A 25,472-nucleotide genomic window follows, 5' to 3' on the forward strand; every position below is an offset into this window, starting at 1 on the left:
CCTGTGACATGAAGCAGGAGCTTCAAGCGATTTAAGTCCCTGATTGTTTTGCGCCATCAGGACTATGATCCCAAGAAAATACAGGGTGTACAGAACACTTGGAATTTCAACAAGGCAAGCGGAGTGAATTGCAGCCGCTGGACCGGCAGCCTGGACCCAGACAGCAAGGGAGCAGAGTGCCAACAAATCAATATGGTTTCACATGGCTTTGCCCTGGGCGGCGGGGACGGGGAAGCGGGAGGAGGAACGCCTCCCTCTATGGGAGCAAGAATCGAAGAGAAAGAAAGGAAAACATCTTTCAGAGACATAACTCCCCACCTGCAAGCTAGAGTCAGAATGTTCATCAGCCTGGGCTCCCCTGACACGGTCCCCCTCCGGCTCTGCAGGCTCCCACTGTGAACACTTCTCTCTACACGTCACACGTGTCTTGTCTAATCCAATGACCTCAAAATACCACGGTGCCAGAAGTCCCTCCTCTTGTCCACTCTGCGTGCTACTACCGTCCTGAGCTAACGGCCACCACTCCTATTTCGGACAACTAATTTAATGCCAGGCTCTCTTCTGGGAAATTCCCACATGTGACTTCACCACAGCCCTGGGCCATTTTCCCAATGGGGAAACTGAGCCATCACAGAACACTTAAGTCACTTGCCCAAGGTCACGCAGCTGCGGAGGCACTGCCTGACACAGAACCTGTGAACATGTGACCTTACACAACTGAGGGGCTTTGCAGATGTGATTCAGTTAAGGATGCTGAGCTGGGGAGAGTGTCCTGCGTTATGCAGGTGGCCCGGCGTGATCACAAGGGTCCTTACAAGAGGGAGGCTGGAGGGTCAGCATCAGAGAAGGAGACACGGTAACAGAAGCAGAGGTCAGAGTGATGTGTGACATGGGGTCATGAGCTAAGGAATGCGGGCGCCTCTCGAAGCTGGAAAGGGCAAGGAAGAGATTCTCCCCTAGAGCTTCCAAAATAATGCAGCTCTGCTGACACCTTGATTTTGTCCTCTAGACCCGTCTCAGACTTGCGATGTCCAGAACTGTAAGCTAGATTTGTGTCGTTTAAAGACACTATGCTTGCGGTAATTTGTTACAGCAGCAAGAGGCGGCTAATACAGACACCAATAACTGGACACTGGAAAGCCCACGAAAGGTTATCTGTTACTACCAAGGCCTGCAAAAGCTGCCCCTGGCTTCCTCTCCAATCTCATCTCTTTCCCCTGCCTCCCCCCCCCCGACCCCCGCCTTGCGGTCTACATTCCAACAGCCTGGCCTTCTTTGAGTTCCTCAAATAAACCGAGTTTAATTCTGCCTGGAGATGCGCACTGTTCCCTCCGCCTGAAATGCGCTTCCCGCACAGCCCTCCGGAGCTGGCTGCTCGTCAGTTAGTTCTCAGAGCAAACGCCAGGTCCTTAGACAGACAGCTTCCTGATCGCTTAGCACTGCCCGCCTCCATCCCAGGGTCTCTGTTCTGTGACCCAGCACGAATTTCTCCACAGCGTACATCACTATCTGAAGTGATCGGATGTACTTGTCTCTTATATTCCGTACTCTCCTCTCCTAGAATGGAAGCACCGGGAGGGCTGGGACTCTGTGTGTCTGTTCATCGCCATTCACTAGAACACAGAGTAGACACACAAATATTATTTGAAATAAAGAAGTATTTGTGCCCAGGCCTTGCTCTAAAGTTTCAGGCCAAGACGGCTAAAAAGGCATCTGATTATCTCTCGCTTTTTCCTTGCTTGCGTGCCCAGTTGCTTAGAAACTCACCAAGCAGGCTCATTTGTTGATTCCAACTTTTTGAAAGATAATGTGTTTTTGATCTGCATGAGTAGAGCTGGGCTTTTTAGTTTTAAGAACTGTAGTGGAATGGTGGGCTGCAGCCCTAAACTCCAAGCCACCCACGGAAATAAATCTCTAAGCTCAAAGTTCAGTAATTGGACATAAAACTGCAGAGAGTTGAAAGGGAATGAGGGACAGAGTTGGGGGGGGGTGGGGGAGAAAAGAAAACTCATGCTTTCATAAAGAAAAGAAGGGCTTTTCTTTATGAAGGGAAGAGAAACAGGCACAAAGTTGGCATTTCCCAGCCATGGAGGGGGCAGCACAAAGACTATTTTTAAATTTTAGATTTTAAAGATGATGCAGAGAACATCGTTATTGCCCTAGGTTGCGACACTCCTCTTTTTTGACTGCCCTTTTTAAGATGGGATTTTTGAAGGTGTTGACCATCTGTGCTGTCTGCTAAAATGGAAACATTAGACACAATGGTTTCCAAGGCCTGGTGATCAACTCAAAATTTCCATCAATTCCATTTTATCCCTTTCCATGCACCAAAAAGTAATGAATCCAGCACACAGTGTATGCTAAATAAGTGGCCGATTGTATAACGATTGACCTGATGGATGGATGGATGGACGGATGGATGGATGGATGGATGGACAGATGGATGGATGGATGGATGGGTGGATGGATGGATGGATTGATCAATCGATGGATGGATCGATGGACCATCGGATGGATGGATGGGCAGATGAATGGACAGATGGGTGGACGAATGGACCAAGAGATGGATGGATGCATGCATGCATGGATGGATGGATGGATAGATGGATGGACAGATGGATGGACGGATGGGTGGATGGATGGATGGATGGGTGGGTGGATGAGTACATCACCACTCTCTGTCCTTCTACAGACCCTCCTGCCTGGACTATTGCATCAGCCCCCACCCTGGCTTCCACGCCTGGGGTCTCTTCCCAGTTTTATCATGATTTCCCCTAAAGCTGCATATTTACCTTCTTGAAGTAGAGGTTGGTTTGCTACCCGAGGGGTGTCCACAGCACCCCACACTACACAGGGTCACACACTGTGGCAGCAACCTTCTAAATCATAATACTGGGGTTGAATCCCAAGATAGCAGTCCCTCCTCAGAGGATGCTGTGAGGTTGAGTGAGATGTTCAGGGGGCAGCAGCCGCCTTGACTACCTACCCACCATCATCATTCTTCTCCACCTGCACCACAGCTGTATCTGATTCATCAAATCGAGCTCTTTCTTTCCTCTAGGTGGGGAATCCACCACCCGTACCGAGATTGAACTTCTGTTTGACCCTCGCCCAAATCTGACACATATATTTACACGTGGTCAGACAGCACAATGGTGATGATGAAAACAACGATGGCTAAATATCATTGAGTGCTTACAATGTGCCAGGCCAACGTGCTCCTTTTTTTTTTTTTTCTTCACAATAGGCACTTGAGTTTGTTAAATAATGTGGGTTAAGCAAGCGTTGAGGAGTTCCATGGAATTGGGGGTGGAGGGAGTGGATCTCAAGGAGAGTTTGGGGTCCTCTCCCTCCCCTGGATTTTTGTCAGCTGTGTTCCTGCAGTACGTCTTTAATCCTCATAAAACTCTAAGAGGCAGGCAACCTCATTTTTACATTTTACAGATGACGAAGGTTGAGTTTCAGAGAGGTTAAGTGACTTGCCCAAGATGACAAAACTAGTAAACGTTGGGGTCCAAATTTCCATCTAGGCAGGCTGACCCAAGAGCCTGTACTCTTGACCAAAATATTTCCTTGACAACTAACTCAAAGGAGAAAACAATTGAGAATTTTGTCAGTATGGACGCCCGCCCCCCCCACCAGGTAAATCAATAGGGTAACAAAACTGGCAGAAACCCATTTCAGACTTGTGACCTCCAGACTCTTAAGATAATAAGTTGGTGTTCCTTGAAAGCATTAAGTTTGTGGTGATTTGCTACAGCAGCAAAAGGAAACTAATACAGCAGATGAGGGCTATCCAGCCAGTGGGTTCAGGTTCTGATGGTAAATATAACCATTTGCTCATTTGCTGAGCAGACACTGTGTATCAGGCACCACGTTTGGTGCTGAGAAAACATCTGGTGAGCAAAACAAACAGGGTCCCTCCCATCGAGGAGCTTGTGATCCAGTGGAGAAGACAGAGAGTATTCTGGTCATCAGTTCAGTGCCTCTTGGCTCCAACCAAATTCACCCCCCATGACCTGCTCTGGGAAAATGGATCTGAGCCTTTAACAGTTGTCCTTTGCCAATGGGCAAGAGTTACGCTATGTCAGTAGGGGGCGCTGGAGAGACACTTGAGTAGGAAAGTGTTTGCTTTCTGATTCTGGGGCACTCTTCCAGCACTGGTGGCTTCCCCCCCACCCTTGTATCCAGCTCCTGCAGCACCCAGTGCCCTGCAGCTTTCACCAGCATCCACTTTGAGTGGTTTGGTAGCAAGTGCTTCTGAAGAGACAGCTCCCTGTGGACAGCTGTCCCCAGACTTCCAGCAATTTCCACTGGTATGCTACCTCAGCAGCTTCTCCTCATTCAGCGGGCTGTGAATGTACCCTCTCCGGCAAGGTCTGGATCTCGGAGGGTTGGGGGAAGGCCTCTGGCTCAGATGCCCTAACTCCGTCCCAGGGCAGCGGAGGCTCCTGACTCGGCCATTCCCATATTCTTCAGGGTTCTCCTCACTTCTTAGCAAGCAATCTCTCATCACTCTAGTCCCTGTTATAATTAACGGTCCTTTATATCAACCTCTCCCTGCTCAAATTCTTTCTCGTGATTGGAGCCAGACGGAGACAGGCAATGCACAAAGCATCACGTGAAAAAGCATGAATTATAGACGAAAGAGAGAACGAATTTAGCTGGAGTGGCCAGGAGAACCCTCTGTGAGAGTGGGCTTTGAAGGTGAAAGAGACAAGAAATCAACGAAGTGGAGCCTTCTGGGCCAAGGGTGAGCCATGAGAAGACGTGAGCAGGACCGAGGCTCAGCGTGGCCAGGTTCTGAACGGACAGGCTTCTGGGACACCTTGGGACCTCAGGCTCACATCGTACAACAAAAGGGCATCGGCCAGAGCCTGTCTGCCCTCAGATCCATTCCCAAGCCTTCCCCTGATGGGTTCTGGCTCCCAGAGGCGCTGACCCCAAAGACGGTGTTCCTTAGGGGACCCCAGCCCTGGGCCCCAGGATCACCTCCTCCTGCCTCCCAGCCCAGGGGTGGGTGGATTCCCACTCCGGCTATGGTTCCTGAGTCTCCTGTGTTCTGTTCCTGGCTTATCATCTGTCCTACTTCCTGTGTACCTGAGTGCTTCCACTTCAAGTTTTTCTGTCCTAACTACAAAAGTGGCTTCCGCTCCTCTGATACAATAGCAAGCCCAATTTTGTTTGAACATTCCATGGATGAGTAATCTAGCACCCTTACATCATGCCTAAGTTGTCCAGGGTTAGTTGCCACTGAGAAGAAGTAGGAGGGGGAGGGGGAGAAGGGAAAGGAGAAGAAGGGGGGCGGGAAGGAAGAATTACATAAAAGTTACTTACACCCTAAGAGCAGTAGGCAAAATTCTCCCCTGAAGGCCACTCTGGCAGTTACGGGTTTGGAAAGCAGCTAAAACAACTGATTAAAGAGAAAGGATGAACTATCAACTCTGGTTCCACCGCAAACTTTACTAAATAGCTCTGGTCCCTTGGAGGCATTTCAGAGCCACTCTCCACGGGGATGCAGGAGGTGCGCTGCGATACATGACACCACCCAACCATCCAACCCTGGCACCTCCCAGCCAGTGGGAATTAAAGCCAAATGGAAGAAACCATCCCTAAGTAAAGATCAGCCAGATGGGGAGACACTACTCGCCACAGACCTGCGGTGAGCACAGCAGACAGACCACAGCCTCCTCGGAGAAGCCAGGGAGGAGCACGCAGCTCAGCCGGCTCCAGCGGGGGAGAAGCTGGGGGATGGCGGAGCGAGTGCCACAGAGAACAGACCAGCGCCGGCAATGCAGCCAAAACGAGTGCACCGCTCGCATCCGCTGGACCCCTCCCAGGGCTGCACCAGGCACCTGTCACTAATACAGGAACAGCACAGAAGATGAGCCCCACGGGGGAGTGCTGGCAGCTGAGGAAAGGTTGTCCGAGCCGACCTGTATCTTGGCCTCCTTCCCTGTTCTGCCAGGCTCTCCATCCTTGCCCACCTTTCACCACCTCCTTCTGCCCTAGGTTCTGTCCCATCCCACCACGTGCCCTGACCCAGTGATGAGCACCCCACTCAGACCAGTGCCATGAGTTAGGTCTTCAGGCAGCATCATGACAGAAGAGTTCACCTCTGGCCAAAGAGCGTTGGAGGGTCTCACCAAGCAAAGGTCTCATTGGGAAAGGCCACACTAGGAGACAATATGGGCTGAAGCCCTATAACAACAGAATAATAGTCCCCATTCACCAGTATTCTCCTTAGGTTACTTTACTACAAGATGTTAACATTAACGTTCTGGCCAAGGATACACTTTCTGTCCCAGATGCTCACCTCTGCCATCACGGCATTAAAGCAAACCTAGACAATTCAGAACAAATGAGGCTGTGTTCCAATAAGACATTTTCTACTAACGCAGGCGGCAGGCTGGATTGGTCGGTGGGCTGTACTGGGCTGACTGCAGGTCCATACCCCGTCCTGGTTCCAGCCTCCTGGCAGGTCAACATACATCACTTTCTAGCTCCTCTCGGAACCAGCACCTGCCCACGAGAGAAAGGCACGACCCTCATCGTTACAAGTAGCAGGAGGCTGCAGAGGTCCCAGGGAACTGACTGGTACTGATGAGACATACAGCAAAATCCTAAGGACTTCGAGTAAAGAGATGACACAACCTCAGCCAGATCTTGGTCGATCTGGAGAATTGACAGAAAAGGTCCTGGGAAAGGGAACATAGGACTGTCTCACTCTGTCCCAAAATCCTCATCCATCCACCTCTGCCCCTTCACGGGGCTCTTTCCCACGGAACTGTGGCCGCCCTCAAACCAAAATGCAGATCACTGCTGGTGTAGATCATCTCCAATCGTCTAGCCTTCAAGAACTAGATGATCTGGGTAGCTCAGATTACAGCACGGGATTCAGTCATTCACTCCACAGATCGTGAGTGCCCCAGGCATCGTTCTAGGTGCTGGGGACACAGCTGTGGACAAAACTGACGGGAAGTCTACCGTCATGGATCTCTCCTTCTGGGGAGGAACACAGATGATGAATCCTAAACCTCAAACACTGATAATATCTATGAAGAAGATGGAAGAGGATGAAGATGTAAACAGAGAGGGATGGGCAAGGGGGATGGAGAGCCAGCTTGGCTTCCCTGGTCAGGGAAGGTGCCTCTTAACAGTCGAATCAAGAAGGAGCCAGATATGGGAGACGTAGGGAAAGGGAGTTTTGGGGCAAAGAGTCAAGAACACAAACATGGGGATTGCAGAATTAATTGTAGGACAGAGGCTTTTATTTGCAAGGATCTCAGCCCTGGTATCCAACTTTGAGTAGGGATGATAGAAGTACCCCCAGACTGTCCTAGAATCGCTCGGTGTGGACCCCCATGCTTTGGTCCCAGACAGGAAGGTCAAAGCAGTGCAGAATGTATTTGGACATTTCCAGTGTGGGAAAGGGCATTAGCAATACTGCACTCCCAGGGTTTATTAACCCTGTGACCCATCGGCACCATCTTTTAAGGTTCTGGAACCTTGTCCACGACACTGTTCTCAGAGGTGTTCCCTGAGCCTGACTGTGAATAGAGCTTCGGCCAAGCTCAGAGGAGAGAGCTGGTCACCCCCAGGCCAGAAACAGAAACACATGTGGTTTTATGGTCTCTGGGACCCTATCCAGGTTCATCTGGTCAGTTCCCAACAAGGCTCTTTCGGTCCATCTGCATTTTAGAGTTTGCCAATCCCCAAGCTACATGGGAACTCTCAGGGCAATTGACCAGGGGCTGTTTACTCAGCATATAGAGAGGCCGTTCCCACCACACACTCCTGATGCATTTCAATGCAACTGTCTTCCCTCAGGACAACACTCGATCCTGAGATGCACACAGGCTGAGGCAATAAAAAACACAGGCTCCCCGGGACACGGTTCAGCAGTGTCCACAAAGGAAAGCGGATTTACACAGCAGGCCCTAGTTTCCAAGGAGGCGTTACAGAAAGCAAGTAAATAAAATATAACTTAAGTGTATTTCCCTTGCTCAAGCAACTTCAAGGTGCATAGAAAACAGCAGATTATAAAATGCTCACGTTTCTTTGAATATTAAAAGTACTCAGGGAATTCCCTGGCGGTCCAGTGGTTAGAATTCCGGGCTTTCACTGCCAGGGGCCAGGGTTTGACCCCTGGTCGGGGAACTAAGATCCCACATGCCACACGGCGAGGCAAAAAAAAAAAAAAAAAGTACTCAGAGAAAACATCTTTGTGACACTGATTCCGAAGCCCGACATCTCACCATTGCGAGCGGGACGATGCCCACGAAGGAGGTGTGGCTGACAAAGATCTCGGAGACAACCAGCTCCCTCGCGGCGTCCTCCACCGGGTACTCCACCTGCCAGGTGATCTGCTGGGCGCCAGCCAGGCCACTGCTGTTGTCGATTCCAAAGTCCACCTGCAAGATCTCATAGAAGGAGCCATTTGTTCTGCAAAACAAACACACAGTAAAGTGCAGTTTAAAACCTGAGACTCAGCAGAGTGTCAAGAACGCGATAAATGGCCACATTCCTCTCGGTCAACCCAAAGAAGGCTCGCCAGGTCCAACAGGTCACAGGCGGTGTCGACAGAGCCTGATTCACAGGCTGCCCACAGACGGCCCACACCTCCGAGTGGACAGGCCATCCGTCTTCAGGGCCCTGTCCTTCCCTGAATGAGCAGCTCAGACAGCACTGCATCTCTGGGCACTGTCACCTCTCAGTCCTCCCCAACCCCACGCCCGCGGACGCCACGATTCAGGTACCACACACGGGACGTGGCCCGACACCGTCACCTAGGGCCACCATTACTCCAATCGTGAGGCACAGCCTGGATTCTGGCTGTTTCTACGTCTACTTGCTGACCTGTGTGGCTGTGGACCCGTGGTGCAAACTCTGAGCTTTAGAATTTGGGGAGAACATTGGTGCCTACGTGGGCTTGTGAAAGCATCGTGAGACCAAGGATGGGAAAGGACCCCATAAGGTGCCTCATCCGTGACATCAACTATGAGCTACATGAATAAGGAGCTACGCTGGGTTCTTCATGTCCTCAGCCTGCAACGGGATGGGATGGGATGTAAGAAATCCCCCATGAATAAGGAGCTATGCCAGGTTCTTCATTTCCTCAGCCTGCAATGGGATGGGGTGGGATGTAAGAAATCCCCCTCTGCCTTCATTCATGGAGTGACCACATTGAACACTGCACAGTGTTTGGAGGAGGGGGAAGAAAGTGGATGGGGCACATATAAGTGAAAAGGGCAAATGTCATTCTCAGCATCTTTCTACACAGGGAGAGCCTCTCATAAGGACATGAACTTATAAATTATAGGCTGACTATTGCACGGATGGGAGGAGTTACTAAACAGAGAGGTAAAACAACGAGCCATCCAGCATGGGATTTGTGGACGACTTCTGCTCCATAAGTCTTTGACCGTCACCCTGAATCTAGCTGTATCTGGATCCAAGCAATATGACAGCAGAGTGAAGGATTCACAGCTCCAAAAGCCTGAGTGACCCCAACCAACCTGTTCCTTTACCAACAATGGGCCTGCCGGGACTAAAATGAGCTGGGAAGCCTCTTCCCTGTCTTTGGGGATCTAGGGCAAGATCTGCAGCCCAGACACCGAACTCACAACCTGTAGGGAAAGAGTTTTTTGTTTTGTTTTGTTTTTTGCGGTACGCGGGCCTCTCACTGTTGCAGCCTCTCCCGTTGCGGAGCACAGGCTCCGGACGCGCAGGCTCAGCGGCCATGGCTCATGGGCCCAGCCGCTCCGCAGCACATGGGATCCTCCCAGACCGGGGCACGAACCCGCGTCCCCTGCATCGGCAGGTGGACTCTCAACCACTGCACCACCAGGGAAGCCCAGGAAAGAGTTTTGAAAACAAGCCTGTTGCCTGTTGCTTGCCCAACAGAATCTCCTACCGTGGACAGTTCCTCCACGCCCCCAACCACGAAGACTTAAGAACAGGGTAGAAACCACAGTATTGACAGATAGCTATAGTACATTTGTTCTTTAAATCTTCTAGCTCCTTGTGAGAAAGACAAATATCATATAATATTGCTTATATTTGGAATAAAAAAAATGGTACAAATGAACTCATTTACAAAGCAGAAATAGAGTCACAGATGTAGAAAACAACCTTATGGTTACCAGGGGGCAATGGGGAAGAAGGATAAATTGGGAGGTTGGGATTGACATATACTCACTACTATGTATAAAATAGATAACTAATAAGGACCTACTGTATAGCACAGGGAACTCCACTCAATACCCTGTAATGACTTATATGGGAAAAGAATCTAAAAAAGAGTGGATGTATGTATATGCATAACTGATTCACTTTGCTGTACAGCAGAAACTAACACAACATTGTAAATCAACTACACCCCAATAATTTTTTTTAAAAAATAGCTATAGTACAGCTATAGTGTTGGCAAAACTAAGTTACAGTGACCTGATATGGAACTCTACCCCAAACAGAACTACATCAGAATTTGTCACGTCCAACATTTTTTCCATTTAGTCAAGGTTTTAAGAAACTCTCTGATACTGCTCTGTCCAATACAGTGGTTACCGGCCAGAAGTGGCTATTTAAATTGAAGTATAAATGTATTAAAATTATCTAGCCAGGTTGTCCTGGTGTGGGTACCCGTGAGCTATGAATCATCAAGTTATCTATTTGCACGTGCTGCCTTGCACGGGGAAGGGAATGTGTGTTGAATAAGGGACCTGGCGTCATGAGAGGATGACAGTGGGCTCACATGGGAACAGGAGACCCCTATTTCCCGGGGCCCTGCAAGAGGGATTTCAGGAGCTTAGGAACTTGGGCGCTCGGTTCTCGGCTTCGGTCACCTCCCTTTCCCAGCCACCACACCCCAGCCTCAAGTCACTTCTCTGATCGCAGGGATTCTCCACTTATCCATCTGTTAAGTCTCCTCCTGTAAGAGATGCTCGGCCCTGTCAGATCAGATCTTCAGTTTCTTTTGAGTCTGCACCGTGCTTGTAAGCAGATCTAAGGAGCTGCTGCTAATGCCTCCTGGGTCTCAGCACTCAGTAAACTTCAGAAAAACTACCGCCGAGAAAGTGAAAATCCAGCACAAGAAGAAAAGGACCGTAACTCTCTCTGTTATCAGCAGTTTAATCCTGCTATATCCGCACTCCGGTCTTGGGGTGCAGACGTGGCCAGTCTTTGGGCAAAGGGGGCAGGGTCTGCGTGGCAAGGCTGGCCCTCCCTTAACTGTGGGTTCTTCTTCTCCTGTGGACCTGCTACAGGAACCTGCCCAAGACCAGCTACAAATGGAGTAACACTCCAGTCAGAGTCACTTTTATGCATCAGTTTTTATTTTAAGTCATTTCCCTCAAACCAGAGGAAGGGGGTCTTTGACTTCTCGGCCGCTGGCGTGCCCGCTAATAAGTCCATTTCTATGGAAATGGGTTTATAACTATCAACTTTACCCGTTCCTGATCTATTCTTGATGAGCCTTTCCACTTAGAAAGTGTTCCATGATTCTCTCCATTTAACAATTACCAGCTGCCTTTGGGGAACCAGGGTCAGTCATGAGATAATCATCAGATATTTTTCTTTTCCCTGGGGTGGAGAAGTGTGTGTGTGTGTGTGTGTGTGTGTGTGTGTGTGTGTGTGTGTGTGTGTGTGTGTGTGTGTGTGTGTGTGTGTTGGAAGGGTCAGGAACACTGCTTGCCTGTTTCTACCCTCAAGCTAGAACACACAGCCTCCTCCCAAAAGGACTTGCTTCCCAGAGGCCCTGTTTCCCATGGAAACCTGTCCTGTAATAAAAGCTAAGCCCCCTCCACGTGACCGTGGGACAGCTTTCGAGTGCACAGTATGGCTGCAGCTCAGACACGCCAGCAAGAAGGAGGCGGAGAAATGGGAGTAGGGGAGATGGATGGGCCCCAATCCAGCAGCTGGTCCCCAGGAAGCGCACCCTGCCGTTTCTCAGCAGATCCCTCATGATGACAGCGATGATCGTTTTGCGGAGGGAGGGTGGTGGGGAGGGAAGGCAATAGTGGGGGAGAGAGCAGTAAAGAACGAGGGAGAGTTCAAAAGCATGAACTGCTCTGTAGCAGGTTGTACCATTTACCTAAACTATTTTTTCTCCCCACAAACTTCTAGATAATTCTGAGCTACCAGACGGAGATGCTTTCCCCATATAAGTTTTTTTTTTTCTATAAATGGAGCAAGAGAGGCTGTCTCTGGTCTCAGGGATTCTGCTTTTTTCTTATGAACCTTTTTCTGGGCATTATTTTAAAAGATGACCAAAAAGCCAGGTAAATACTGAACGATGATTACACTGAGCAAACGCCCCAGAGTAAGCCTGCTGGTTACTGGCGGTAAATACAATGAGACTGAACTCCGACTTCCTCTCTTGACTGTTCGTGCCACCAGGACAACAGTGTACCTGTACAGTTGCTGCTCTGACTGTGGCAGCTGGAACGGTGCCTGGAAAAGTGTAGGAGTTCCATACGTATTTGTTTAAGTCTCTGAACACACTCAACAGACCAAGTAGGACACCCTGTCAATCTGTGTGTAGGGGGGTGTCATATGCATTCTGGGAGACAAGAAGCTACCAGGGTTTTTTGTTGTTGTTGTTGTAATTTATTTATTTTATGTATTTATTTTTGGCTGTGTTGGGTCTTCATTGCTGCACGCAGGCTTCCTCTAGTTGCACCGAGCAGGGGTTACTCTTCATTGCGGTGCACGGGCTTCTCATTGCGGTGGCTTCTCTTGTCGCGGAGCACGGGCTCTAGGCGCGCGGGCTTCAGTAACTGTGGCACGTGGGCTCAGTAGTTGTGGCTCACGGACTCTACAGCACAGGCTCAGTAGCTGTGGCACACGGACTTAGTTGCTCCGCGGCATGTGGGATCTTCCCGGCCCAGGGCTCGAACCTGTGTCCCCTGCATTGGCAGGAGGATTCCTAACCACTGCGCCACCAGGGAAGTCCCAGTCAGCTGGGTTTTGAGCCCTATTCTCCTGCTTGCCTGGTACGTATATTGATATTCTCTGCTTTGATCAGATGGGTCTGTCTCTACTACTAGAATGTAATTTTGTTTTAAAGACTTTATTTTTTTAGAGCAGTTTTAGGTTCACAGCAAAATTGAGGAGAAGGTACAAAGGTTTCCCATATACCCCTTTCCCCCATACACACAGAGCCTCCCCCATTATCAGCATCCCCAACAGACGGTACCTTTGTTACCATCAGTGAATCTACATGGACACATCATTATCACCCGAAGTGCACAGTTTACATTACAGTTCACTCTTGGTTTTGTATATTCTATAGGTTTGAACAAATGGACAGTGACACGTCTCCACCATTATGGTCTCATACAGAGTATTTTCACTGCCCTAAACATCCTCTGTGCTCTACCTGTACATCACTCCGCTCCTCAACCCCTGGCCGGCCACCACTGATCTTTTCATTGTCTCCAGAGTTTTGCCTTTTCCAGAATGTCATAGAGTTGGAATCATATAGAATGTAGCCTCTTCAGAGAGGCTTCTTTTACTGAATAATATGCATTTAAGGCCCCTCCCCATCTTCTCACGGCTTGATAGCTCATTTCTTTTCAGCACTGGGTAATATCCCATTGTCTGAATGGACCACAGTTTATTTATCCATTCAGCTACTGAAGGACAGCTTGGCTGCTTCTAAGTTTTGACAATTATGAACAAAGCTGCTATAAACATCCGTGTACAGGCTTTTGTGTAGACATAAGTTTTCAACTCCTTTGGGTGAACACCAAGGAGAACAACTGCTAAATCTTATGAACATAAGTTCTCAAAGGTCAAAACCTATCATAACACCATGGTCACTACAATCCCTGGCATATTCATTTATTCAGTGACATTTATTAAGCAGTGAATATGTGTTAGCCATGGAGAATTCACTGGTAGACAAAATAGAGGCGATTTCTCTCTTAATAGTCAGGTAAATAAACAAACAAGGTAAGCCCAGGTCATGATAAATCCTATCCTAAAAATAAAACAGAAGAATGAGATTTCTTTTTAAAAAGTTAAATAAGGTTTTTTCAATTAAAAAAAATACAATTTTATATTTATACCACATGACCCAGCAATTCCACTCCTACGTCTATAGCCGAAAGAACAAAAACACTAATTCAAAAAGACTTCCCTGGTGGCACAGTGGTTAAGAATCCACCTATCAATGCAGGGGACACGGGTTCGATCACTGGTCTGGGAAGATCCCACATGCCACGGAGCAACTAAGCCCATGCGCCTCAACTACTGAGCCTGCGCTCTAGAGCCCACAGGCCACAACTACTGAGCCTGCGAGCCACAACTACTGAAGCCCGCGTGCCTAGAGCCCGTGCTCCGTAATAAGAGAAGCCACTGCAATGAGAAGCCCACGCACAGCAACAAAGAGTGGCCTTCGCTTGCCACAACTAGAGAAAGCCCGCGCACAGCAACAAAGACCGCTTTCATTTTTTGGCACTTGTAAGTAATGCTGCTATGAACACTGTGGTACATGAATCTTTTTTTAAAAATTAATTTAATTCATTTTCAAATTATTTATAGTTTATATAAATACAATTAGTATTTACTTATTTATTTATCTATCTTTGGCTGCGTTGGGTCTTCGCTGCTGTGCGCGGGCTTTCTCTAGTTGTGGCGAGCAGGGGCTACTCTGCGTTGTGGTGCGCGGGCTTCTTATTATGGGGGCTTCTCTTGTTGCGGAGCACAGGCTCTAGAGCCAGGCTCAGTAGTTGTGGCATGTAAGCTCAGTAGTTGTGGCTCGCGGGCTCTAGAGTGCAGGCTCAGTAGTTGTGGCGCACGGGCTTAGTTGCTCCGCGGCATGTGGGATCTTTCTGGACCAGGGCTAGAACCCGTGTCCCCTGCATTGGCAGGTGGATTCTGAACCACTGCACCACCAGGGAAGCCCCGAAAATGTTTTCTTTATTTTTTTGTGTTTGTGTTTTATGTATTATTTGTGTGAAACGTATTATAAACCTATTACTGTACAGTACTATATAGCCAATGGTTTTAGGTGGGTACCTAGGCTAACTTTGTCAGACTCATGAACAAACTGGACTTACGAACGCGTTCTAGGAACGGAGCTCGTTTGTATGTAGGGTACTTAGTGTATAACATACTAATTAAGTTATTTATCTGTTATGTTGACTCTCTCTCTCTCTCTGTATCTCACACATACACATAAGCACCAGGAAAGCAGGGATTTCAGTCTGTTTTGCTCGCTACTGTGTCCCCAGCCTGGGACCTAGCTGGTGCTCATTAAATACCCGTTGAAGGAAGCACTGAATATCAAACAACAGTCTGAGCGAGAGCTCAGAGGAATGTGTGCTTAGTGAAGCCAGAGAGGCTGTGTCACGGTGTTGGCAGGAGAGAGAAACTGGCAAGTCAGGGAAGGCTTCCTGGAGGAGGTCGGACTCAGGCCGATCTTTGCAGAATGGGCTCCGACAACAGGCAACACTGCTTGGGGCCCCTCATCACACCCTCTTCCCCTCCAGACGTCCTTCCCACTCTGTGACTCCCCCTTCGCCGACACCAGTCCTCCCAGAGAGGAACGGCACAAACCCCTCTGCTCACCAAACCCATCAACAGGGCAGAGGGTCTTTTTTTTTTCTTAATTTTTTTTTAACTGGAGTCTGATTGCTTTACAATGTAGTGTTAGTTCCTGCTGCACAATGAAGTGAATCTGCTATATGTACACATGTATCCCCTCCCCCCTGGGCCTCCCTCCACCCAGCTATGTGGTCACAGAGCACCGAGCTGAGCTTCCCGTGCTTTATAGTAGGTTCCCACTAGCTAGCTATTTTACGCGTGGTAGTGTATATATGTCCATCCCCATCTCCCAGTTCGTCCCACCCTCTCCCTCCTCGCCGTGTCCACATGTCCGTTCTCTACGTCTACGTCTCTATTCCTGCCCTGCAAATAGGTTCATCTGTACCATTTTTCTAGATTCCACATATATGCGTTAATATATGATATTCGTTTTTCTCTTTCTGATGTACTTCACTCTGTATGACAGACTCTAGGTTCATCCACATCGGGAAGAGGGCCCTTAGTCCATCTCTCTGCCTGTCACGCAGCTCTTTTCGTCATGACCTCATGACCAGCTCTCAGAACCTGGCATGAATAAATCATCTCCTTCTGCAATTTCACAAGATCCAGGCACTGCCTTCTCATGTCTGCTTTGACTGCTCTCTCTGAGCTCGCTGTGGAAAGAATGTTGCAGGTTGACCAATCAGACTGTAGTCGGCAGGCAAAGGTCTAAAAACATTGAAAAGCCCCTAGTTTAGAGCAGGGACTTTTGGACTCAAAACCTTCTCTCCTCATTGGTTTAATTTCAAGACTTCTCATTCAATTGCTATCTAGAACCTTTAAAAAATTGTAAGACTGTGTCAGATGGGAATAGTCCAAGAACAGGTGTTCATTTATTGCATTTCTAGCAGACTAGCAAAGTTAAATAGAAAGCCCAGAGGTTACAATGTGGTACCTGTGCTGCACGTGGCTAGCGCCATAGTTATTAATCACCTCCACTACTGTGTTTTCACGAAATGTGACTTGGGTGCCAATGTTTTTAAATGCAGAATATTCACACCAAAAAAAATTTAGTATTTCTGGCTTCTTGGAAAAATTGGAAGAGCAGGCAACACTATCTATCCCACATTCCCACGTGGCAACGATCAGCTAGAACAGCAGGATGCTGTTCACACAAAGTGGATCAAAGACCTAAGTGTCAGAGCTAAAATTATAAAACTCTTAGGAAAAAACAGAAGCAATAATCTCTGTGACTTTGCTTCAGGCAATGGTTTCTCAGATATAACACCAAAAGCACAAGCACACAAAAAAAAGAAGAAACAGAATTTAAAACTTTAATGCTTCAAATACTATCAATAAAATGGAAAGACACCCTATAGAATGGGAGAAAATATTTGCAAATCATATATCTGATAAAAAAAATCAGTATCCAGAATATATAAAGAACTTTTACAAACTCAATAGCAAAAAAAAAATGGGGCAAAGCATTTGAATAGACATTTCTCCAAAGAAAATATAAAAATGGCCAATAAGCACATGAAAAGATACTCAACATCATTATCCACTAAGGAAACACAGATCAAAACCACAGTGAGATACCACATTCAAACCATTAGGATGACTGTAGTCAAAAAGATAGACAAGGGGCTTCCCTGGTGGCACAGTGGTTGAGAGTCCACCTGCCGATGCAGGGGACACGGGTTCGTGCCCCGGTCCGGGAAGATCCCACATGCCGCGGAGCGGCTGGGCCCGTGAGCCATGGTCGCTGAGCCTGCGCGTCCGGAGCCTGTGCTCTGCAACGGGAGAGGCCATGACAGTGAGAGGCCCACGCACCGCAATGAAGAGTGGCCCCTGCTCGCCGCAACTAGAGAAAGCCCTCACACAGAAACGAAGACCCAACACAGCCAAAAATAAATAAATTAATTTTTTTTAAAAAAGAGACAAAAATATGTGGGCAAAATTGTGAAGAAATTGTAACCCTCATGCATTGTTGGTAAAAATGTAAAATGGTACAGCTGATTTGGAAAACAGCTGTGCAGTTCCTCAAGAAACTAAACAGAGCGTACCACGTGAACCAGCAAGTTCACTCCTAGGTATATATGCAAGAGAAATGAAAACATACGTTCACGTAAAACGTTGTGCACCAGTGTCGATTGTAGCATTATTTTTTTTAATTGAAGTGTAATTGATTCACAATATTGTGTTAGTTTCAGGTGTATAGCAAAGCGATTCAGTTATATATTTTTTTGGTTTTCATTATAAGTTATTACAAGATATTGAATATATTGTGGTTCCCTATGCTACACAGTAAATCATTGTTGCTTATCTGGAAAATAATCTGGAATATATATATGTGTGTGTGTGTGCGTGTGTGTGTGTGTGTGTGTGTCTGTCTGTCTGAATCACTTTGCAATACACCTGAAACTAACACAATATTGTAAATCGACTACACTTCAATAAAAAAAAAAAGAAAGCTACCATCATCAGCTCTCCCTTGCTTGGTTAATTCTCATTTTGTTGAAATATCAAATCCATTTTTCTGCGGTAAATACTCCCAGAAACTCTCCACCTGACTCAAACCAGCTCATGATAAGTCGACCAACTCATTGCCCCACTTTCCAACCACAGAAAAAAAAAGATATTAAATTCTTCTTCTTTTTTCCATTTTTAAATATTTCAAAGAACCTCACAGACTGGTGTGAGGTGTTGCTTACCAACATTTTCCCAGCTGAGAACAATGAATCTTGATAATGGGCCCCTCCGCTCTCTCAGCTGCCAGGTCCTGGACTATTTCTCACACTAACAACTCACCCTCACTTGTAGCTTATTTGATTCTATCAGCATCACCATGGCAAGCCCAGAGACAGCAAAGACAACTGCCACAGTTAATTTTCCCCCCTCTGCCTCTGTCTTTCTGACAACATTCTGAAAACCTTTGTAGGACATGAAGGACCAGAAATCACCTCCCACCGACTTCCTGAATACAGCTTCTCAGAGTTGTCTTCTGTTTCTTCCTGCTACCAACCTTGAGCGATACTCTTGTTATGCACGATGACTCATGGAATCTACTGCTGTTTGGTTGTTTGGGGTTTTTTTTAATTTTTATTTTTTATTGGGGCATAGTAGATTAACAATGTTGTGTTAGTTTCAGGTGTACAGAAAAGTGATTCAGTTATACATATACATGTATCCTTTCTCAAATTCTTTTCCCATTTAGGTTGTCACAGAATATTGAGCAGAGTCCCCTGTGCCGTACAGTAGGTCCTTCTTGGTTATCTACTTTAAATACAGTAGTGTGTACATGTCAATCCCAAACTCCCAATTTATCCCTCCCCCCACCTTTCCCCTTTGGTGACCATAAGTTTGTTCTCTAAGTCTGTGAGTCTGTTTCTGTTTTGTCAGTAAGTTCATTTGCATCATTTTTTAGATTCCACATAGAAGTGATATCATATGGTATTTGCCTTTCTCTGTCTGACTGACTTCACTTACTATGATCATCTCTAGGTCCATCCATGTTGCTGCAAATGGCACAAAGTTATTCGTTTTCTCATTGGTCCTCCAGAGATAGTGCGGGCACCTACGAGCCTGAACGTGAGTGATTCTTTGCTACGTTTTTACACAAACAGAGCACTTTGTACACTCTGTTCTGCCTCTAGAACATTTGATCTCTGACCCAAAGGGAAAGGAGAGCTCTAGTCGGTCTCTCCCTGACAATGAAGTGGTCTGGTCTGGAAGTGAGGACGGAACCAGTCACATGGCCCCATCTGACCAGGGGCCTCAGCAAGGACCATCCTCCTCCAAGTCCGATGGAGGTACCGATGGAGTCTCTGGGGTTCACCACCGGTCTGACTCCAGAGATCATGCCGGAGGGAGAGTAAACATCACACTCACTCATTCATTCATGCTGGCACGTTTATAGAAAGGACCGTGTCCCCACCTCTGTCCCAGGCCCAGTGACATATACAAGCAGAGGCACACACAAGACTCTAATTATCTTTCAAAGAGTCTGTTTCTCAGTGAAAGCCTTTTTCCTGTCATGTTGCACAGGGTTTCTCTGCACGTACCCTGGGGAGGGCCTCATTATACGCGGATTCTTCTGCCTATGGGGCAGGTGGCTCCTCTAAGGAGAGCAGCTGCTAATGAGGCTGGGGTCCCCGGGTCGCACCCCGCGTGTGCTGCTTTAGCTGGACTCCAGGTGGCTGTGGAGGGCATCTATGAGTCCAGCATCCTGCAGGCTACCCTGGTCACCAGGGGCCAACTGGCAGCTACAAGCAGCGCCAATGTATCACCTGTCCTGGTGTTCTCCCTGCTGAGATACGGGAGCAAGACCCTGCCCAAAGGATTGCACTGGGCTCCCCATGAAGGGGACTGCAACAGTGAGATGACCGGGGGAACGTTCGCGGCCAACCCAGCAGAGATCAGGCCGCAGATGGGCCGCCCGCAGAACCCTAGACCAGAAGGAAGCTCACATGCACCTACAGCATCATTTAAAGACCACAGACACGGGACAGCAAAGCACCTGGAGGATTCACGGCCCTTAAGGGGTGGAGGCAAAAGGGGCAAGAATCGCGAGGTTCACAGACACACAGAACAGACTTGTTGTGGTTGCCAAGGGGGAGGGGGTGGGGGAGGGATGGAGCGGGAGTTCGGAATTAGCGGATGCAAACTATTACCCGTAGGATGGATAAACAACAAGGTCCTACTGTAGAGCACAGGGAACTATACTCAATCTCCTGGGATAAACCATCATGGATATAAAACAAGAATGTACATATATACGTATAACTGGATCACTTTGCCGTACGGGAGAAATTAACACAACATGGTAAATCAACTGTCCTTCAATAAAATACATTTTAAAAAAAGAGAGAGGATCGTGAGGTTTAGGACTTGTCTCCCAAATTCCAGACTGTTGTCCAACTGCCTATTCAGCAGCTCCACTTAGGGGTCCAAAAGGCACCTCAGACTTGACACCGAACTTCTGCTCTTCCCCAAGGCCAAGACCACACCCCCATCAAAGGCAAGGCCATCTATCCTTCCAGTTACTCAAGTCAAAACCTTGGTCATCCTGAGCGCTTCCCCTTCCTTAGTAGCCAGCATCTGTGCTGTCCAGAAAGCCTGTCACTTCCACCTGGGAAATATCGTTTTTAAATACCTTCACTCTCTCCGTATCTACTACACCTACACTGGTCCAAGCCGTTATCTGCCTCTTGCCCGGTTACCGTAATCACCTCCTAAATGATCCCTCGCTTCCGCCCTCGCCCCCAGCCCTCTACTCTATTCTCTCCACACAGCAGCCAGAGTACCCCCGTTAAATCAGAGGCAAATATTTTCACTGTCCTGCTCAAAACCCTTACAGAATTCTCATCTCATTCGCATAAAAGCCCATGTCCTTACAAGGATCTATAAGGCCCTCCACAACCCGGTCCCCCTGCCCCAACGCCTGTTATTTCCCTGAACATCTTTGCTACCACTGTCCCCTCGGTCACTCCGTCCGGTCCCTCGCTGTTCCTTCAGGCATGCGGCTGCCTTGAGGTCTTCCCACTGCCTCTCCCTCTACCTGGACCCCCTTCCCTACGACATCTGTACAGCTCAACCCTCACCTTCAGGGAAGGCCTGAAAAGCTGCCTCCTAAGTGTTGTTTCCTTAGGTGACGCTGCTGAAAGACCCATCTCCTACACGGGCCAGCCCTCTCCCCCCTGCCCCCTGCTTTTTCTCACTTAACGCCATTGAACGTACTCTTCCGCAAGTCCCCTACATACAGACGAGTTCTGTGCCGAGAGCGTGTTCGTTAAGTCCAGCAAAGTTAGCCTCGGTGCCCAACTAACACAATCGGCTATATAGTACTGTACTGCAATAGGTTTATAATACTTTTCACACAAATAATACATAAAAAACAAACACACACAAAAAATAAGGAAAACATTTTTAATCTTACAGTACAGGACCTTGAAAAGCACAGCAGTACAGTACAACAGCTGGCATCCAGGGGCTGGCATCGAGGGAGCCGGCAAGAAATAAACATGCTGCACTGCTGTACTCGACACAGTCCTGTACAGTAAAGGACACAGAAGCACAGCCACTTGCAGAGGACGCACGCACGTGACAATGTACGCCAGACACGTGAACTAGCTTATGCGACTGGACATGTGAACGCACGTTCGCATCTTTGAAAGTTCACAACTTGAAGGTTCATACGTAGGGGAGTTCCTCTATTTATTTACTTGCTTTTGCTATGGGCTGTTTCTGTCTCCTAGGTTGTAAACTCAATGGGGGCAGGGATTCTTCTTCATGTTCCCTGCGACACTTCCAATGCCTAGAAAATACCTGGTCCATAGGAGGAACTCCGTAAATACATCATGAATGAATGAATGAATGAGCTGTCAATCTCGGAGTGCACCCTTCAACCCCACACCTCTTTGGCTTCCTCAGAGTGTAACATGTGGACCTCTGAGTGTGAGGTCCCCCCAGTCCGTCCCTAGCCGGGCCCATCCGTGCATCACTCACTCCCGCTCTCTTCCAATGTACATATTCCGCTGTGGGCACCTTCATGACGGCACTGAGAAAGCCTGGACTTTCTGAGTTCCAGCTTCCCTGCCTGGGGCCTTCCATCAGTCTGTAAGTCATAAAATGGGTGATTCACACACTGCTGTTCCCTGGTGCCAGGTGTCTGCTTCTTTTGGTCACTCTCTACAACCTTCAGGTATCTGGGTATTTTTGCACTTTCCACAGAGTCAACTGTGAGAGTATTAACGTGATACCAACTCCTCAGCCATTACTGGACTTGGAATCACCAATGCTATTTTTTTCATCGTGGTAAGAGCATTTAACATGAACCTACCTTCTTCACAAATTTTAAGTGTATAACACAGCATTGTTAACCATAGGCAGGGCTGTACTGCAGATCTCTAGAACTTATTCACCTTGCATCTGATGCTAATTTTTTTTTTAATTTACTTAGCAAGCTCTCCATACACGGACTTGCCTGTTTTAAATTTCACTTCCATCAATTTTTTATTTATTTATTTTGGGCTGTGTTGGGTCTTCATTTCTGTGCGAGGGCTTTCTCTAGTTGCGGCAAGCGGGGGCCACTCTTTATCGCGGTGCACGGGCCTCTCACTATCGCAGCCTCTCTTGTTGCGGAGCGCAGGCTCCAGACGCGCAGGCTCAGTAGTTGTGGCTCACGGGCCCAGTTGCTCCGCCGCATGTGGGATTCTCCCGGACCAGGGCTTGAACCCGTGTCCCCTGCATTAGCAGGCAGATTCTCAACCACTGCGCCACCACGGAAGCCCGATGCGAATGTTTTGAAGGCAGGTACTGTTACAGTGGACTCGCTGATAAGTGAGGATAACAGGGACCACTTTTCCAAGGAGTATCACAAATACTCGTGATTTTTACCAGTTTAATCTAAGGAGGTAAAATACCTACCTTTGGTTCTAGCATTCTCGAAGCACCTCCAAATCACCTGGAGTTATTTCAACATCACAGGAGCAAACAAAACAATTAAAGACAAGCCAGACAGACAGACAGACACTCTGGGGTGTTCAAAAACAAACCCAAACAGAATCTATAACCTCATTAACCTTAAAACGGAGTAGAGTTAAGAGAATCCCACAAATAGACCAACATTCTGAATTCTGAATGCCGTCTGGGTCGAAAATCAGATTCGAATTCCTGTAACCTTCCATTTACCCAGCAGCTTTTCAATAAATGTCAGCTGGGCAGAAATTCAATGCAGGTAATTTGCAGGCCCCTCTAATTCCCACAGTGTGTAAATCTCCCTAAGAGAGAAGCTCCCCTTCGGGAAACAGGAATTCTCCTGTCACCGATTAATTAAAACCCAATGATCCCATCACATCTCCTACTTGGCCCATTGTATTAATTACAATAACCTCAAAAAATCTTTCTTATAGGCCAATTACTCTATAGAAATTGGGTCTCAAGTCAACTGCAGTTAGAAAGGATTATGTGCATGTAACTTCTTCAACTTCCCCTTTGCTGATTATATCTGTTCAAGCAATCCTGAAATTCTTTACATAGAATTGAGCCTAGCCTGCCATAATTTAAGAGACTAATTTGGTCCAGAGGAGCAAGTATGAGCCAGAATCATGCATGAAATAATAGGAAACGGTGGTTAAAAGTTAGATTTTTTGTTGTTGTTGTGCAAAGCTATTCATATACCCCATTACAGGATGCAAAAATAGGATGTTCCAGGACAGGGAAAGACCTCTGTGTATAGGTTCCAGGGACGGAGACGTTGAGTTCACGTAGGATTCCTGTACCAGCACCTTGAACTTGCCCAGTACTCGCCCTACATCAATCTCATTTCCCACCTCTGTATGATCTCAAGGAATGAAAATGATTCCAGATAATGATGAGACCCGATGGAAGTCAGCACCAGGTCAGACCCTCGGAGGAAGACGACCACTAATTGGCCTGAAACCACGGGATGAAAGGTAACATCTGTTCCGGGGGCTGAGCCAGACTGCACTAATGAGCGGCTCTGTGGTTTCACGATGGCCATTCCGCCAGACGACCTTTGGCATCCTGAGTGCGTCCCCATGCACCCTCCACCACCGGGGCTGGGGCGGGCAGGAGTGTGCTGGGAGACGGGGCACAGCTGGGTGAAAAGGGCAAGTTTGGACATCCGAGCAAAGAGAAATTCCTACTTCGCCTCTGAACCTTCAAGGTCAGTGCCTGCGAAGCCAGTTTCCTTGGAAACTCTATTCCGTCTTAAGGCCACAGTCTGCTTCCTCTGATGCATACTGGCTGGATTCATCCTCCCGAGAGATGCTAGGAGTGGGGGGACCACGCTTTCTGAGCACAGAATGAGAGCATGTTGCTGGAGGTCTGTGAGCCTCTAATGGGAACCAAATGTCTTAAGTTAGGACTGTCCCAGAACATCACGGTCAACGTGCCTAGGAAGACATAAAAAGAAGCTTAGTCTATACCCAGCTTCTAATCCTGCCAGGGTTTCGCAAACTTACACTCTTCGCTGGCTCTCAAGTTCTGGACTATGTAAGTCATTCATTCAAACGTCTGATAAAACGTGTTGGCATCTCGTGGGCGCCAAGCTCTGTTCTCCGCACTGGGGATCAGTTGTGAGGAAGGCGGGGGGTATTCCTGCTCTCCTGGAGTTTATATTCTGGTAGAAGGAGACTATTACAAAGCAAATATAAAATTAAATGAGGCCACTATTAAATAGTGAATTTGATAGTCATTAGCGACTTGCCCTAAATACTTGCCGTTTCCTATTTTCTGGCCCACTAGAGGTTGGATGGAGCCTGACCGACACATTGTGTGTCTCCCTTCTGGGCAAGTATTTCGTCACCAGTACAAGCCTCTAGTTCAAGATGAGGCGCCGTTTGGGCCGCCTTCGAGATTATGATGGTCAGAGTCCCGAGAGGCTCACAGTGTGAGTGCAAAATAAGCCTTTGTTGTTGTTGTTTTTTTTGCGGTACGCGGGCCTCTCACTGTCGTGGCCTCTCCCGTTGCGGAGCACAGGCTCCGGACGCGCAGGCTCAGCGGCCATGGCTCACGGGCCCAGCCGCTCTGCGGCACGTGGGATCTTCCCGGACCGGGGCTTGAACCCGCGTCCCCTGCATCGGCAGCATCGGCAGGAGGACTCTGAACCACTGCGCCACCAGGGAAGCCCAAACCTTTGCTGTTTTAAACCGCTGAGACTTGGGGGTGGTTTGTTATCACCGCATCAACGAGCCCATCCTGACTGATGCAGAGATACACAGAGATGAAGATAAAACGGGGTAAAGAGATGGGGAGAGGGACCATTTGGACAGAGTTGTGAGAAGAGGCGCCTCTGAGAACAGATACTGGAGAACCGAGATTTCACTGATGGAGGACATGGATGGAGGACATGGGGGAACAGCAGGGGTGAAGGCCCTGAGGCGGTAGTAAGTTTGCCACATGCAAGCACGCACGTC

At 48.0% G+C, this 25,472-nt stretch overlaps 1 protein-coding gene across 2 annotated transcripts in view; it reads right to left on the minus strand.

Annotated features, from left to right (window-relative positions):
• The window catches only part of TMEM132B (transmembrane protein 132B), a gene marked incomplete at both ends in the record, with an annotated part of 382,785 nt that overhangs the window by 76,781 nt on the left and 280,532 nt on the right, over nucleotides 1-25,472 (minus strand). Inside the window, one exon of one of the 2 annotated variants that reach the window (XM_082667175.1) lies at nucleotides 8,259-8,445. In XM_082667175.1, coding sequence (XP_082523301.1) covers nucleotides 8,259-8,445 — 187 coding nt within the window. The remainder of the gene's footprint in view (nucleotides 1-8,258; nucleotides 8,446-25,472) is intronic. The other variant, XM_082667176.1, reaches the window with a different exon arrangement.

This window comes from Grampus griseus (genome assembly GCF_964374135.1).
Source record: "Grampus griseus genome assembly, chromosome: 12".
Classification (NCBI taxonomy): Eukaryota; Metazoa; Chordata; class Mammalia; order Artiodactyla; family Delphinidae; genus Grampus; species Grampus griseus.